The 17287-nt window shown below is 46.9% G+C and overlaps 2 protein-coding genes across 4 annotated transcripts; both read right to left on the bottom strand.

The window, feature by feature from the left end:
- Positions 1-388: 388 nt before the first annotated feature.
- On the bottom strand, positions 389-9489 carry rbm14b (RNA binding motif protein 14b). 3 transcript variants are annotated; one of them, XR_005005521.1, is made up of 5 exons: positions 9089-9489; positions 8457-8810; positions 6760-7714; positions 2556-6443; positions 389-1311 (listed from the first exon to the last, which is right to left on the bottom strand). XR_005005521.1 is itself a non-coding variant. In XM_036547768.1 (4 exons), the coding sequence occupies exons 2-4, from the start codon at positions 8803-8805 to the stop codon at positions 6188-6190; spliced, it is 1539 nt and encodes a 512-aa protein (XP_036403661.1). In that variant the 5' UTR covers positions 8806-8810; positions 9089-9489; the 3' UTR covers positions 2278-6187. The 3 variants fall into 3 exon arrangements, 2 of the variants coding, with proteins under 2 accessions (XP_036403661.1, XP_036403660.1); XM_036547768.1 differs by lacking the exon at positions 389-1311 and having other exon boundaries at positions 2278-6443; positions 6760-7693; XM_036547767.1 differs by lacking the exon at positions 389-1311 and having other exon boundaries at positions 2278-6443.
- A 2611-nt stretch (positions 9490-12100) lies between these two features.
- On the bottom strand, positions 12101-16553 carry LOC118790761 (copper chaperone for superoxide dismutase-like). Its single transcript, XM_036547769.1, has 8 exons — positions 16513-16553; positions 15554-15626; positions 15112-15249; positions 14646-14820; positions 13821-13881; positions 13213-13290; positions 12718-12821; positions 12101-12275 (listed from the first exon to the last, which is right to left on the bottom strand). The coding sequence occupies exons 1-8, from the start codon at positions 16534-16536 to the stop codon at positions 12122-12124; spliced, it is 807 nt and encodes a 268-aa protein (XP_036403662.1). The 5' UTR covers positions 16537-16553; the 3' UTR covers positions 12101-12121.
- Positions 16554-17287: the final 734 nt, after the last annotated feature.

Raw genomic sequence — 17287 nt, forward strand, 5'->3', positions numbered from 1 at the left:
ATTGGCTCAGAGCTGGTTCAGTACTCACGACACAGTTCAAAACAATCTTAAAACACCATCAGATTGCAAGCCAGCAACATCCCCCCCCCTGTATTTTGTCAATAGAAGAAAGAAAAAAAAAATCTATTGCCTGCAATAGACTGAGTAATTCTGCTCCCCTCCACTCCAAGACTACGGAACCTTCTGTCACCAACGTGAGCATGGAGAATAAAGCCATCATTACGTCGCTCCAGTCTACACCATGTTTAAAGATTCCCTTATCTTAGCTTTTGCCACAGACAAACACCTGAGTACAAAAGGTATGTTGTTTGATGATCTGAACAGGCCATTCAGTGCAAAAATGCTCCTAATTATGCCTACTGTAGACTGCACCTAAGACCGTGTCTAGTCTTGAGTAGGGCTAAGGGTGACCACACGTCCCTAGAGACATACACGGAGTGTTGATCTCCCGCTTTATTTTCAGAACAAGGTTTTTATTCCTCTCTCTCTAAGTATGGACACCAATGGGGCACGAAGAACAGCAACTTAACACGCGACACACTGGACATTCAGTGAGCACGAGACCCATCAAAATGGCCTTTGAATTCAAAGTTTTCAAATAGGTGCCACCTCTGGCAGGCCGCAGACCCTGGTTACTCCAAGTTTGCGGAACTTTCGAGACTGAAGTCACAGCCAGCTATGCATCAGTTCAACCCTAAATCTGAAACTCAGAAAGGACTACACCATAATTTGCTAATTAAATTCAGAGCACAAAAGGGGCACTGCTGTAGAACTAGGCTGTCTAGTACTTCTTTAGCATTAACTTGTTTAAAATTAAAGTTACCAACAAACCAGACTAAAATCAATTTTAGTCTTGTGGAACCTCTGAGAAACTGCTTGACCCCACACCACTACAGGAAAAAAGCACTGCTCAACAGAGCCTCCCTCAGGTTGAAAAATCAATTCATTTATAATCCTTCATGGCTCAATGGAGTTTCTCCAGAGGCCAAAACGGAAATCACAAGCCGCAAAACCGACGACGGAGAACATGTTCTACGAGCCTACTGGTTTTTTTAAGGACACCAATGAATTCTGCTGGACCACCGCCCACTGGGGTCAGCGTTGGGGTGGGGGCTCTCATGGTGTGTGTGTATGCGTGGGGGGTGGGGGTGTTCGGGAATGGGGATGGACTGACCGGAGCTGGTGATCCATGCATCAGTTACTCACCTTCCATCCCTCTCCCTCCATCCCTCCTCCAACAGCAGGGCTGAAGCAGAAAGAGGGGGACCCCCCATCCTCAGCTCATCTTCCCTGCAGCCGTGTGCCGCACAGCTGTTCAGAGCGACAGGTGGAACACCTCAGCAAGGTGTGCGCACGCGTGTGTGTGCGTGTGTGTGTGTGTGAGTGAGTGCTTCTGCGCACCTCAACCGAAACCTCTCCACAAAAAAAAAAAAAAAAAAAAAAAAAAAAAAAAAAAAAAAACACACACACACACACACATACCACAAAACAAGCCCATGCAACGCCTCCAGCAACTTCCCCTGATCGCTGACACTCCCCTTTACAAAAACACCAACAGCCAGATCACAGAAGAATTTGCGCTACACTGATCAGACGCATCAGCTCATTAGCCTGTCCCTCAGGGTGTTTTTGCAAGGGAGAGTGAGGACTGCACAGGGATTTGAGTGCCCTATAAAACATGGCATTATTAACATATGCCTGCTGTACGTTTTTACAGCCTAATCCTAAAGACTTTCATAGCATACAGACTATTTTTATCTTACAATTCAGCTACAAAAGCCAGCCTTTGGAGCAAAGTAATTGCAACAAATTATTCCTTTGTTAGTTCTACTGTGGTATCTTGTACAGATTAAATCAGGGATCTCATCAGGTTTTTTTTTTTTTTAAAGTACCATGTACTTTTTTTTTTTTTTTTTTTAAAATCCCACTACTAGGCAAAGAAGTCCTGACTCCCAACTTTGAATAAATGGGTCTTTTGAGACTACACTTACACCCCCCTGAACCCGTTGCAGGGGTTCACCTTCAGTGATGTGCTGTAACAAGAAAACCAGACCTGGGTAGTTGGGCTGCTGTTGCAAAAGGCTGACTAGAACCAGAACCAGAACCGGGTGGGCGGCGGCGAGCGTTGTGTACGGCGGGCAGGCGCTGGGAGGGAGGCGGCGACAGCGGCGGCGGACGAGATCACTGGGAGGGTCGGACCTACACCCTTAACTCACCAAGTTCCAACCGGCACGTACACACATACACACGCGCACACGCACACACGCACACTCAGACACTACTGCCTGCTCTCTCTCTCTCTCACACACACACACACATACACACACACACTCACCCACTGAGGGCAGGGTGTTGGCCGTGACACGAGAGTCTCGGCATCACCGAGACTGGCCCTGGAGCCATGTACGTGTGGCGTGTGCTCCTGTACACTCAGTCCGTGGGACCCTCCAAACCTCAACGACATGGGAGGTGTGTGTGCGTGTGCGGTGGGGGTGGGGGGAGGCGGGCGGCGGGGTGTATTAACGAGGCGCAGGCGTCGTCGGGGGCACTTTTACCTTAGAGGGGAGTGCTTCCAGGTACTGCGCGACGCTAATTGTCTTCCCCCCACATCACACGCACATGGCGTCCGGAGGCCTGGGACCTATTTCAGTTGGAATAGTTAGTCACAGGGGAACAGGAAAGGGGCTAGAACAGCAGTGAGAGCACAGATGCATGCACTACCACAGAATAGTCGGCACAGGTACGGCGGGACCTAGGCAGAGCCCCTGTGTTCTTAAAGGTGAGCACCCCCCCTCCCATCAAACTAACCAGTCAAGCCAATACACCAAGCTGGAGCCCCGAGACAACTGTGGATATCGTGTGACTGACGTGAGCAATGGGCTACGGGTGTTCATGTCTGTCTGCACGGCAAGGCAGCTACACTCCACAGCCCTGATGGGTTCAACTGAGGGTGGTTTAGAACATTCGCTCCTCTCTTTTAGCCAAGTAAAATGCAAATGGCTTGGAGAGAGAGTCTGTGGCACAACTGTTGTACTGGTGTTTGCCAAAATTAAACAGGGTGCTTAAAGTGTCATTATTAACGGTCACAAAGAGAGAACATCCTGACCGTTTTCAAAGTTGAACGCATCTCTGGGCTAGTGCTTCCTCCCAAGCTCCCCATGGAAACGAGTATTAATCCTCTCTCAATGACAGCCCCTGTCAAGAACATGGGTCTTGTTACAGAGGGGGCAAAAAAAAAACAAAACAAAGGTAGTCCAAAATAATGGAAAATGTCCAAGCCCTAACAACAACACTGGTCAGAACGTTCTTTATTTTCTTAATGTGAATACATAAAATAAGATCATGAATATATATATACGCATATTTTTTTTTTTAAGTAAAGTAAACCCAAAAGTATTAATAAAAAGAAACTGTGCACTGATAACAGGGCCACAAACAGGACGCTGCTCGCGGGCGGAAGGCGTGTGTGTGTGTGTCTGTTCTCACCGTTTTCACCATCTTATCGACCGCAGTAGTTAGAGGAAGGACAACCCCGAGAGAGAGAGAGAGAGAGAGAGAGAGAGAGAGAGAGAGAGAGAGAGAGAGAGAAAGACATGAACAAGGTGGAGGCCAGACCATTGACAGAAAGTGTCAAGCAATGGCAAGGATCAGAAGAAATGCATCCACGGATATCCCCTTCCACTCCCACTCCCACCCCCCACCACCTTCCACATCTTAGTCTGGTAAGTCTGCCAACACAGAATGCAGAGTGATTACACAAAACGCTAAGCTTTGTGATTTATGTTGTCACGCTCAGCTCTTGATCGTGTAGATCCATTTCATCCTTTGGCTACAAAAGCAGCAAGATCCAAATGCGTTTCGCAGCAACTGCCCTGATGTGAACCATTAACCCTTTCTGCCACCATGACGCCACATGATCACATTAGATCACATGATTACACCAGAGAGAATGAAGAGACAAGAACACAAAGCCTCATGATATTCCTGTGCTCAGGTTAACATTCAGAATATGGTGCAACTTCCAGTTTATTTTAGATTTTTCTGTCACCATTTCGTCACACAAGGCTTCACACTACAATTTAGGGGGGAAAACTAATGAACAAAACATTTAATTTTATTTAATTAATTATTCGGAATTTTATTGAGGATGAAAGCTTTGCTATCGAAACATATGGTTATTTATTTCTAACGGACAAGAGTATCAGAGTGTGTGTTCACAGTCAATATGAAAACTGATTTTCTTGTACTGGAATGTGTTTTAAATGGAAAAAGTCCTACTTCAGTGCACGACTATTTGTTTTGCGCTTTTTTATAGATATTGTTCGAAGGTACCCGATGTCCATAAACGCTGAGCCCAAAGCAAACCTTTAAGTGAATGCCTTTATCGCCTATATTAATGAAGGAAAAAAAAAAAAACCTTGAGCATGATTGTTAATCAAAATACACCAATTCAAGCATTCTTTGGGAGTTTCAAGGGTTTCCAAAGTTGCAGTAATTATGCTGTATTTTTTTTTAAATGGCCAATAAGAGCTTAAGTATCCCAAGGAAGAGGTTACTCAAATTCGAGAACCGAAGAAACAGCAGTTCCACTTGCATGCTTTGTACATGTTTGTAACCCAGGGGGCAAGACCATCTGCTATGTGCCATTTGTGTCCTTAAATGCAAAGGTCACAAAACAGCACACTTTTTTGTATTTTACACTACGAATATGTTACAAAACGAAAACAGAAAAAACCAAAGCTATGCAGATCCGGTGCAACCATACCCAAGCACTGACAATGCCACTGTGTCGCAGTTTGTTCATGAAGAGTGATGCAATCTAAGATGCTGACTGAAGCTGCATATACAAGGGGTGTGATACCGATGCGGGAAATGGCGTCTGATCCATCTGAACCACTGCAGTGTGTGTGTGGGCGAGACCCCTCTGATATCGAGCTGGTCCTGCTTCAACACCTACCCTCGGCCGAGTCCGAGTGACCAGCTGGTGGCGTTTTTTTTTTTTTTTTTTTTTTCTGAGTCCCTTCTTACATATCATTTACAACAACATAAAGACAATATTAAATTTTCAAGAAAAAAAAAAAACAGGGGAAAGCCCCTAGATAAGCATTCATGCAAGTCGAAGTAGTGACAGGGTGATGTGGATTAAAAAAAAAAAAAAGAAATAGGAAAAAAAAAAAACTCTTATGATGAACAAATCTCCATTCCCTTCCAACAGTGAACCTAGACAGGTTGGCAACCCATTCACATAATCTGGTTGTGTGTGGCCACTCAATCCCAAACGATGATTGGACCAGAGAGCCATGTCCTATGCCTATTGGCTACCCCCCTGCCCCATCACAGACAGAGGTAAATGCAGAGCGTGTGAAAGGGCAGAAAAATAAGAGTTTCTTTCAGCATTCCGGATGGGGGTGCTGGCGGGGGGGGGGGTACGGGTCACATGTTGCCGTGTACGCCTGTCTGTGTGTGGGGGGGCTTCGGTTCGCCCCACCCCAACCCCTCAGCGAACACGGGACAGGAGACATCACACGATGCAACACCCATTCGCTCGCCACACTCCGGCACGCACTCGTCCAACCCTGGTCCTACACTAACTACACACCTCACTGCGTAGTCTTGTCACCCACAGGCTAACTTGCTGCCTTGGGGGGGGCGGGGGGGGGCTTACTGTGGAATCATACTCAATACTAAAGATGAAACAAAAAAAAAGTGTTCTGGCTGTGTATGTTCACAGCTTAAATTCCCAGGCCCTACAAGTGGAGAATTCATATTCTGTAAGGAGCCGATCCAAACATCAAACTGGCTTACAGTGGATCTCAGCTCCTGAAATGTACAAAAGTCTGGATGTACCAAAGAAAAAAAAACACATAATATGACTCGTACAGAGTGTTACTGGCAGCCCTCTCTATTTTTACATCACTGTAGAAAAAGCACTTTCTGTTCACAAGAGGAGCAGCTGTATCACTAGTAAGAGTATGTGTGTCCGTGTGTGCGAGAACGTGTCCATCTTCTGATTGCCTTAACTGCACTGGGAGAGCTGCCAGAGCACCAGGGTTGGGGTAAAGTCCTTCCAACAGAGAAACACTCCTACTTACACACACCAACACACACACACACACACACACGCACGCCTGCACTCACGCACACACGGCACCCCCCCCCCCGCGGGGGAGAGGCGGGGCAGAGGTGACTATCGGAAAGGGGGCTCTGGCGTGTGAAGGTGGGGGAGGTCGGGGCGGCGGAGGAGGGGCTCCCTGCGAGACGGGGGCGGCGGTTCATACACTCTGGGTGAGGCGGCGGCGGCGGCGGCAGGGGCAGGCGTGGTGTCAGGCGGGGCCGCGGGCTGGCCTGGCACAGCGGGCATCGGGTTCGGGGGAGGGTAGGCGTACTGGTACTGGGGATACTGCTGGTACTGTTGGTACTGTTGGTAGTACTCTGCATAGTACCTGGGGCACAGGGAAAAAAACACACACACACAAAGAGATATTGGAAAGTGCAACATTTTGGAAAATGTTACATACTCAGTTTTGCTAAATATATACTAATTTAGTGCAAAACTTGTGCCAAGTTCTCATTTTATTTATTTCTTTATTTAATTCTTTATTCTTAATGGTGAGCAAGGAAGGGATGATGGGGGTTTTGCTGCCTATGAAACAGATGAGATGGAGGAGGCAATAGCTGGGTGTGACATGTCTTGTGTGTAATATAAAGCCAAAAAAACCCCACTGGGACGCGGGGAAAGGAGGGGTCACTGCGGCCTACCTCGCCATGGGGTCCTCCTCTGCGGCGGCGGCGGCAGCGGGCGTGTCCTCCGGCCGGGCGGTGGGCGTGGGCAGCAGCGCCCGGCGTTTGGGCCGCTGGAAGGGTTTGGGGACGGGGTCGGGCAGCAGCGGGGCGGAGCGGCGAACCGGGCTGCGGTCCCTGTCGGCCGTCTTGGAGCCGGCCTGCTGCTCGGCCAGCACCTGCTGGCCCTGCGCGAAGTAGTGCGCCCGCGCCGCCTCGAAGATGGCCTGCGCCGCGGGGTCGGGCGTGGCGCCGTACAGCGCCGCGCCGTAGGCCGGGTTCACGCCCGCCGCCGCCTCACCCGGCGCGCTCAGGTACACAGGGCTGGCCACGCCCGGGGTGTAACCGTAGGTGGCGGCGACAGCATCAGCGGCGCTGTTGGTCACCTGAATATGGCCAGGGGCGCTCATGGAGCTGTACACCTGCGTGGCGGCCGAGGTCAGCGCCTGGTTGGCCACCGAGCCGTAGAGCTGGTTGGCGACCGTGCCGTACACCTGGCTGGCCAGCGCGCCGTACACGGCGGGGCTGACGGGTGTGCCGTCCGAGCGCGTCCCCGAGGTCAGGCCCGTGAGGGCGGCGTAGGTGGGGTCGAAGCTGGACGTGTTGTAGACCGAGTTGTGGACGCTCTGCTGCACCTGCAGCGGGAGTCCCGCAGCAGCGGCGGCCGCGGCGGCCAGCACAGCGGCCTGGCTCTGGTACTGCTCCAGCGTGGGCTTCCCCATGGGGCACTCCCCGGCGTAGTGACCCTGCTTCCCGCAGCTGACACAAGGGATCTTGCCCGTGGGCGTCTGCTTGCTGGGCTGCACCTTGGACAGCTCCACGGACAGCGGCCGGCCCTTGAAGGAGGTGCCGTGGAGAGCCTCGATGGCCTGTAGGGCGTCCTCCTTGTTCTCCATGTGCACGAAGGCGTAACCTGCGGAGGAGGAGCGCCTGGCTGTCATCGAGCGCAGGAGAACCAATCAGAAACCCGGGGGAACGCCATGCAGGTCACATGGTCACGCACTCAGCCACACTCACACAGCACTGTGCACCACAACACACACACGCACGCAAGCAAGCACACACACAAACACGCACACACACCTGCTCTACATAACTGCTACAACACTCAGCCACACCTACATCACTGAGCAGTGCATGTATGGCATGGGAATTTTACTTCCCATCAGCTCCTGTTTCTTGGAGTCACGGTACACTTAAGTTTAGAGTTTCAACTCTTGATTCCGTCAAGTACAATGTCCTTTAACCTGTGTGTGAGTACACTGACACACTACACAACATCTTGAGAGGAATGAATTATACTTTCAGTTTGCTGTTTTCTCAAAAGCAGTAATTCAGAAGGTTGTCTGTAGCTGTAGATCAGCATCATTTGCTACTGTGTCTAATTAAACATACAGATTAATGTCATCACTGCTTTTGTCAGTATTAAGGCAAAGACCCAGTGAAGATGGGTTAGTCAGTTTACCATGCGAGTAAACTTTCAGGCCAGAAAAACAAGGAAATTTGCTTTAGTGATCTGAACAGCCCTCGTCCTTGTCCACCGTGCTCGGCAAAGCCACGCTATTCAAACGAATGGACTCTTTCACCTCCGGGGTTAAAGTGACGTCACATGGTAAACTGACCCCTCCTCCCGTTCTCCCTGGTGTCACAGGCAGGAAGGAAACCTGGCCGCTCACCTTTGACCTTGTCGCACTCCAGCACCTTGCCGAAGGTCTGGAACAGCTCCTGCAGGTCCTCGGTGGTACACATGCCGCTCAGGTTTCCCACAAACACCTTGGTGGAGTGCAGCGGCCGCCCGCGCGACTCCTCTACCACCAGGTTGCGGCCGCGGAACTCGCGGCCGTTCAGCTCCTTGATGGCGCGCTGGGCGGCGCCCTCACCCTGCAGGTGCACGAAGGCGAACTGCCTCAGCACGCTGCAGCTCACCACCTGCCCGTACGGCTCGAAGATGGCCGACAGCTCCTCCTGGCTGGTGTCCAGAGCCAGGTTGCCCACAAAGAGCTTCACCGTGTTGCTCTTGTCCATCTCGCCTTTCCGGAGCGCGGGGCGGGGGGACGCGAAACGACGGGGTGGAGCAGAGAGGGAGAGAGCAAGAGCGAGAGCACCGTTAGCAACAACCCAGACAGACACATGGGAAAAACACAGAAATCAAGCCGCGACTGTGCAGACAGCTGTTCTCTCATGGGTCTTCTCCAATATACAGTAAGATGACTGTCATCAAAGTTTAGCCAATAAGAAACAAGCACTGCACATGTATAGGTTCACTCAAAACGCGACTGCAGTCACAACTTTTGTGACGTGTACTTACAGCTAATGTTCCTTGCTCCAGTGGGTTGCTATCGTGTGCAAAGAGGTTACTGACTTCAGACGCATGTTAATTTTTAATACCTGAATCAACCGCGTGGATAAACTACAGGGAGCTCTTAAAATCACATTTTTTATTTAAAGATTCTGAAAGGGCATTTTAAAACACAAAACTAGAACTGTGTTTCTAGCTGTCTCATTGAATTTTCAGGAGCTCAAGAACAAAACGCTAAAGATGACTGTCAATAAGTCGTGTTGTCTAAACAGGGCTACCCTAAAAGCATGAAAACTTTCCTGTAAACATCCTTAAACTTTACGCATACATAAACAGCGATTTCTCGCCAGGTACCGAAAAACTTTTTGTACAGATACACAGAACGGTTTTAAACTTACAGAAACATTTGCCATCACATTATCGTTACATCAGTTCAATAACTTAAATATATGTTGAACCTAACGGACAACGGACATCGCAATAATAAGCAAGTTCTTCTATGTTTATGAAGAATATTATTCGTCTCGCCAGCAATCAGGAAAATTATTTTAGCATTCTGAGAATCGTGATTAGCATTAGCTCTTGCTGACACAGTAAATACAGACAAACACGCATACATTCAACAAACAATAGCCGAATTTCGCATTCTGGAAACACATGGTCAACATCGGACATGTTGAAAAAACATTTTGGCTATCTACAATACTTTGTTAGCCATATTGCCGGAAATACGTCTCAATATATAACCCCTGGTGCAAGGCTAACAAATCATTAGGTTTGCTGTCGTATGACGTGGCGTCAATTTAAGTTAGACTGTTAGCCTTTAGCGCCAATTTAAATGATCAACAGCTGGCTGGCTATTTTAGTAACATATCAATAATTAACAAACAACTGCACCCTCGTTGCAGCACAGCAAACTATAATTTTCTTCGGGGAATTTTGAGTGAGTGTTACTGGCGGCAAGCGAGTCAATGTTACTATCAAAGCTATCAGGTTATTTATGAAGTAAAATCAGAAAATTATCGGATTAACAAAAAGTTATCTTAACTACAAGCCAGCCCGGAACCCTATTACTCGCGCTGAGGAGGCGCTGTATTTCCTTTGCTGAGAGCTTTGCACGGTACTACTCAATGCCGTATGGAAAATGACGTGTTAATATTTTTGTTGCCTAAATTTAAAAACTCTGAAGCAAGAAATAAACCGTCTACGTCGTCGAGTTTTACTTGTTCGGTTAATTTTTTTTCTGCAGACGGAAACCGCCGCACACAGACCGAGTGGAACACGATCCGAGTCGCGACATGGGCTCTTAGTTGTCACGACACACGTACGGGCAAACCAGAGGCCTGGACAACAAAGATCGCTTTCAAAGCACCTCGTATTGGAGTGTCTGCAGTCATCGCATTTAACAATTTACGTATAGCATTGATATATTTGAATACTATCGCTCGAATCGATTCGACATTACGATGTAAAGTAAGAGAAAAATACAAAGTGGAGAACACCATGGCTTCCATCTTACCTCAGCGGTGCCGAGTTTCAAAATGGTCGCGCCTGCTTCCGTTTTTTGAAAGACGGAAACACATCGCCAATGGGAAATCGGCGACAAGCGCTGACGACAGTTTTTTCCCCTGCGGGTTTTATCCGCAGCAACCCGATTGATGAACTGGTAGGACGGTGCGTTGGGAATTTGCTAGATCGTTGTGTGGAAAATTATCATCAGAAATGGTTAAACGTTGCGGCTTTGAATCCCGGGTGTGACCCTGGTATTGTAACACAGACCAGAGTATGCTTACTGACATGGATGGAGCTGAAAAGGAGCTAAATATCGAACACCAGATATAATTTCTGATAAAAAAGATTTGATGTAGCCTATCTAAACGTGTGGGTTCATTGACCTTTTATGACGGTGTGACAGTTCTGTTAAAACACACTGAGAAATTCTCTTCCGGCACAGAAAATTAACGAAATATTTTTAAACCCAATAACCAATAAAATGAGTTTGAACATAGGAAAACAGTATTTTGCCTGGCCAAAACACCCCACAAAAGAATTCTGGTTTCCATGTCATTTATTGCAAAAAACACACAAGTGATGACATTGTCCATCAACATTTCACTCACTGTCTGCATTGTTTAAATTCAGAGAGGGAAGCATTTCAGTTTTATCATCTCAAATAAATTTTCACTGTTACTTGCTGCATTAGACTTGAGTATGGCATTGTATTGACTCAAAATTCCAGTCTTTACAGACTGTTCATGATGAGTCTGGGACAAAATCTTAAGAGCTGAAAGTCATTGCTTGAATAAAAAGTGCACTCATGGTTTTTTTTTTTCCTTGTTTTCTTCCTTTACATGGTTATAAAATTACAGAGAAAAAACATACAAATAATCAAGCTGTAATCCTTTGTCTCAAGTGTATAAATTACTACAGTTATTTTTCAGAAGAATACAACACTTGGTCCCAGTATCACACAGGAAGTATCAGTGACATTTCCATTGATTTTTTTTCCACTCAAGCTCCTCCTGAATCACACACATTTGGGTAACTAAATATCTAAATATATATATTTTGTTTTCAAACATCTGTTCAAAACTGAGTTTTGGCCCACTGAAATGGGCTTCAAACTTCCTCCAGCTGAAGCTTATCACAGCCATTTCGTGTACGTTTCAGACATTGGTTGTGAATGCAACTGAAAGCTGGACCTGCCCCCTTTTGCATGCACAAAAAAAATCAACCAGCTGATTTGCATGTGAACTGGGGGCGAAGTGAATTCTGCCCACGTGGAACTCGGTGTGTGGAACCCTAACAGCAAAAGACTATTGTGCCTCTGCACAACATGAATAGCTCAGACCATACAGAAATTCTACATGGAAACTCCACTATTGTGACCAAGGTACAGCTGACTAAGCATCTTTCTCCTCTCTCTCCTATCTTTCTCTTAATCTCTTTCAGTGCATGTGTCCAGTCTGATATCATCATCGTGGGACGGAAAACCGGGGTGGGGGGTGGGCTTGTGGGGGTGGGAGCTTGCAGGGTTCTCCTTCATAGATTGGCAGCTGGTGTATTGGTTGTACTGCGCCCCTTTCCAGCTAGGGGGCGGTCTCTCTCCTCCCAGATGGTGACTCCGTCACAAGCACATATTTGCTTCGGGTTCTGAAAAAGGCTTGCTGACCGAGCAATGATCCCACATGCTAGCCTGAAGAGATGGACAGACATAAACCCAGGAACACACACGCTTGCACACGCGCACGCACGCACGCGCACACACACACACACACACACACACACACACACACACACACACACACACAGGCACATACACCCAAACAAACACAGTATACAGATTTAGGTTGTTTTTTGCTGTTCAATCACTTATAGACTGCACCCAGTACTGTTCAATGTTTAACATGAAAAACATGATTGTTTTACAGGTGAAAGCTGTCTTTGTGCACACTCCTTATTTTCATGTTGAAGACATATGATTGAAGGAATGCTCAAACCACCTATGTAATCACACCATCAACTGGTCTGCAGGTGAGATGGCTGATAACCGCTCACTGCCACTCCACAAGACACCAAGGCCAGAAAGCATAAACACAGCCACTCCACAGACAGTGAAACAGGGCTATCCCTCTCACCTCTCTCCAGAATTTCCAGTTAGTCCTGACAAGGGATGACCACCCCTGCCCAAGTCATCCTCTCCAGAATCCACCACCAGAGACCGACCAATGATATCCCACACCTGGAAGCAGAGTAACCAAAACAGGAGAGGTGTGAGTACTAACAATAATGAGAAGAGCTGCACGAAGCACCACGCATTTGCAAAAGGCATAGCCGGAAGAAATAAGTTATCAGAATTTGTTTACTAGTTTAAAACTGACGTTTCCTTTTCAATGTGCTTTCACTGTCCAATATTTCCCCTCCAGTGAAAGAGTAGTGTGAAGAACACATTCTTTCCTGCTTCGGACTGGAGTCTGCTGCTATACCCAGGCATTGTGATTCACCAGTTCTACTATGAGGCAATGCTTGCATACACTGGCTGACGTCACCTTAAGGCTAAGCTACAGAATAATGTGTTCCCAGTGGGGAGGGCAGCTGATGGTGTTCCAGGGGGCAGGGGTGGGGTGTACTACCTTCAGCTGAGTGTCCTCCAGCCGGAACGAGGCCCTGCCATTAGGGCCTGCAAGGACGTTACCCAGGTCACCAACATGCTGCGACACACAAACAGCCCGTTACACAGACACACCTGAACACACTGCCTCTCACACACACGCATGCACACATACAGACATACCTGGAGACAAACGCCCCTACACATCCTCACGTCACAAATGGACGCACATTATTATGAATCCCTACACAAACATACGCTTACACACTTTCTTACACACAAGAACAATACACAGCTTTACATATTCTCACACCCACGCAAATGCACACATATGCACTTAAAATTGAAGTCTGTTTCAATGCATTAGGTACTGCAAAGTAAAACCCCATCCACATGCACAGGAAAGTGTGAGTGACACAATGATACCGTCATCTTTACAATAAAGTTTATATCTTTATAGAGCTTTGGACATCACCTCTTTAGCATTATGTAACTGCAAGTGCAGAATGTGGGCATGCCACACTATGGATGAGTTGTGGAGGTGACATTTAGTGTGGAACACCCCTAGAGTATCTCACCCAGTGTATTCAAACATGATTTATCAGGAAAAAAAAATCAAAGTTGCAGTACCCTCTCTGAATCCTGGGGGGCGCCGTGCTGTTTGCCAAAAGGGTTGAAGTGCTCCCCACAGCTGTGGAATAACAATGAAAATGTGGGTCATGTATTGTCCTGATCCTCAGTGCAGGGCTTGTCACACTGCCACTACTGACCATGACAATCCTATAGCAACGGTTATACACAAGTAACTAAAACATCAAAGGTATATTCTAGAACATGTTTTGTAATTTTCCCTAATAAAGAATCTAATGAAACTGCTACTTGTTTACATTGTTCCTACAACCTTGAAATATTTAACGGTGACAAAATTCTGTGAGGCAACCTAGTAAAGGGCTTACAAACTCCAGTTTGGGTTTCTAACATTAGTTCTCAAATTGCTAACATTGTGGAGTTGGGGAGGGAACCTAAACTTGTTCAATAGAGCTGATTAGTGTAATCAGATGGTAAAGTGACTAGCAGGAAGAAAAGCCAGCCAGCCAGCCCTCCGGGACCACGACTTAGCAACCCCGGTAAACTGAACAGTGTGACTAAGTTTCCAGGAACACTGCAGGTCAGAGACATGACACCTACGATATCTTTTGTGTTATTTGCTTGGTAGACACCTTTATCAAGAGTGCTAGTTTAACATGTTACCCAGCTAGAAATATACTGAGGCAATTCAAGTTAAGTTTCTTGCTGAAGGGTACAGCGGTAGTGCCACACCTGAGATTTGAACTTGCAACCCCCTAGTTATTAAACTAGACTCTTACCCACAATTCCACACTGCCATTATAGTGACCATGTCATGTCACCACAAGTTATGCTGGACTCTCCAGTGGGGCGGCCCTGTTGGGTTACCTCAGGCAGTCCCGGGTGAGGTCTCCCAGCTCATGCACGTGCAGGCCATGTGGCCCGGGCTCCAGGCCATCAATGGTCCCATCGACCAGGCAGCGGTCCTCCGTCACCTGAAGGAATCGGACCACTCCCTGCACAGGGCCAGTGCCGCCAAGCATCGCCACTGCCACGCCCAGGTCTGACGCACACACGCACGCACACCAAAAGAGACATCATTAAACATGGGTCTGCGACATGTGACCAAATTCAAAATGTGCCGAGACACCTGAGTCAGCTAATCACTGCTTTAAAGAAAGTCTTTCTAGTCAGTGTTCTGAGAGAGTTACTGATTAAAAGAGAGCCAGAGAACCTGGTGGATGAAAGTCTACTAGGACAAGACACAGCAGTAGAGTAGTCCCATTCCAAGAGGACAAGAGTCACGAACCCATAATAAAGTCGAAAGGTCAGGGGTCATCGGACGAGGCCCTACCCTTCTCGTCCGTGCCCATCCCTTTGAGCACCGCCTGTCGCCCTGTGCTCTCGATCAGAGCCTGAACCTCCTGGGACGTCAGGGCGGACTCCACCAGGACCTCCTCCCGAGCCAGGTCGATCTTCACAGACTGCACTCCTGAACACAATGAACAGGGCCGACCGTCTGTCACACCGTGAGGCCTGTACTTAACAGGCTTCCCCTGTTAACATCCCCACTGCTGTGGGTTGTGTGTGGAGGAGCAGATACCGTGTTTGGGACAGAAACTTGATTTTGGCTTCTAAACTGTACTTGGGCCAATATCAATCTCTAAATTAATTTTGAGGCTGGCATCTATCCATCCATCCTTGAACCTTGAATCTCAGCAGCAGCTTTGTATTTTGAAAAGACCCTGGGTTATTTTGTGACTTAACTATTTAGTTTCCAAATCCTTGCAGCTCACCTGGGGCTCTCTCCAGCGCAGTCCTCACTGCTTTCACGCAGCTGTCGCAGGTCATCTGCACCGCGAACTCCAGCTGTCGGAGAGAGGGACGTGAGAGAAGCAGACCCCGCTGCCGCCGTCTTTCCAAACGCAACGTGTACGCCATTACACAAACGCTTCGTCACTGTCGTCATCATCACATTCAAACCAATGGGTTTTGTCAGATATTAACATTTTTTTCCGCACAACAAACTAACAACAATCATCAGAGAACATGAACCAATTTATAATTTAGCGTTAATAAAATAAATTATACTAAGTGCAGAATGGTTCATGATTTAAATCGTATGCTTTAAAAAATTAAGTGCAAGTTATAAGCCGTATGCAGTGCAACATAAACGTTTAGACAAGGTAGGCTCGCTGTTCATCTAATGTTAGGTTTTCCTTAAAAGTGAGATTCAACAAAACCGCATTCTCTCAATTTTGGGGTGTGTGATGATTTTTACATTCGAAATTATTATACACACAGTCTTAGACTTAATTTTGAAATTAAAATTAACTTTATGAGAAGGCGTAAAACCATCCAAAAACTTTTGCTCGCTTGCTTGTTTAATTTCTGGGATCTGTTAGCTAACAAGCTAATAAGGTCAACACTTTCGCTATAAACTGAGGAATCAAGTTAGTCATAAATACACACTTTTGGACAAGAGTTTGTGAAAGTGACGATCCACATTTAAGAGGGCAAGATCACTGTCTATCCTATCAAATAGACTGGCATTAGTTTGCTAGCTAGCTAGGTAACTGGGTCTGCGCAATCTTAAGCAAATGAAGCCATCATGATGCAATATTTTCTGTTTTCTTCAAACTCTCGAAACAAGTGTAAAAAGTAATTGCAACAATACCACAAATACTACTGCTAATTCTTTGATGTAAATATTACATATTATATTATAATAAGATTGTTAGCTACTTATAAGGACCTTGGTACTCCTGTCTGAATCCATGTTGCTGTCACGCGCTTGCCCAGTGATCCCTCTAGCTGCGCTTCCTGTTTTTAAGCAAACCGATTCGTCTCAGCGCCATGTTGGTGAGGTCAGTAAACAGTTTCCAGACAGTGACTGCCACCCCGCGGAGCGTATCCGCCACTACACCAACGTCTGAGCACAAAATGCTCCAGATTCGTTTTGAGTCCTAAATGTACCTCACAGAACAAGGAACGTGGGCTCGCAGGCCCGCTGCAATTGTATTACTTTACTGTGTGGCGTGTCATCCGTTCTGCTCTCCAAGTGAAAAGCTCACGGTCAGACCCCAAGATGACACGCAAGCTGAGGCGAAGCTAAAATATCCAATAAAAGACAAATCAGCTTGTGAAATGCAGTACACTTGAGACAGTGAGGAAGCATAACCGTACGCAGGTTCTTGAAGGAGTAACACAGGTGTATGAGTGGAAAAGGCAATACAAGCAGTCATAAATAATTTGTACTTTAACGTGTCTGAAAACTAGTTTTAAAAAACATCAGTTTTTTGGATTAGTTATATTTTGCTAGATGTGTGCTTTTTATATTATCAAAGCAAGCCTGTGATTAATCTACTCTGAAATAAAAACATTCTGATATAATCTACATAGACATTGTACTTCATTATTCAGCATAAAAGAGGTTTGTTCTCATTCTGCTACAGAGCAGCAGTTTGTGATCTCAGGCAGATGCCCACCATACAGAGACTGGATGGTGCCCAGTCTCATAATGGAGATTA

This window comes from Megalops cyprinoides, chromosome 16 (genome assembly GCF_013368585.1).
Source record: "Megalops cyprinoides isolate fMegCyp1 chromosome 16, fMegCyp1.pri, whole genome shotgun sequence".
Taxonomy (NCBI): Eukaryota; Metazoa; Chordata; class Actinopteri; order Elopiformes; family Megalopidae; genus Megalops; species Megalops cyprinoides.

Excerpts from the sequence above, each read along its gene's own strand:
- rbm14b (XM_036547767.1), bottom strand. The coding sequence starts at position 8,805 with ATGGACAAGAGCAACACGGTGAAGCTCTTTGTGGGCAACCTGGCTCTG. Across the intron at positions 7,715-8,456 it reads GGAGTGCGACAAGGTCAAAG|CCAGGCGCTCCTCCTCCGCA; the intron begins GTGAGCGGCCAG and ends GCTCGATGACAG. Across the intron at positions 6,444-6,759 it reads GAGGAGGACCCCATGGCGAG|GTACTATGCAGAGTACTACC; the intron begins GTAGGCCGCAGT and ends CCTGTGCCCCAG.
- LOC118790761 (XM_036547769.1), bottom strand. The coding sequence starts at position 16,536 with ATGGATTCAGACAGGAGTACCAAG. Across the intron at positions 15,627-16,512 it reads ATTCAGACAGGAGTACCAAG|CTGGAGTTCGCGGTGCAGAT; the intron begins GTCCTTATAAGT and ends TCTCTCCGACAG. Across the intron at positions 13,291-13,820 it reads CCCCCCAGGATTCAGAGAGG|CATGTTGGTGACCTGGGTAA; the intron begins GTACTGCAACTT and ends TGTGTGTCGCAG.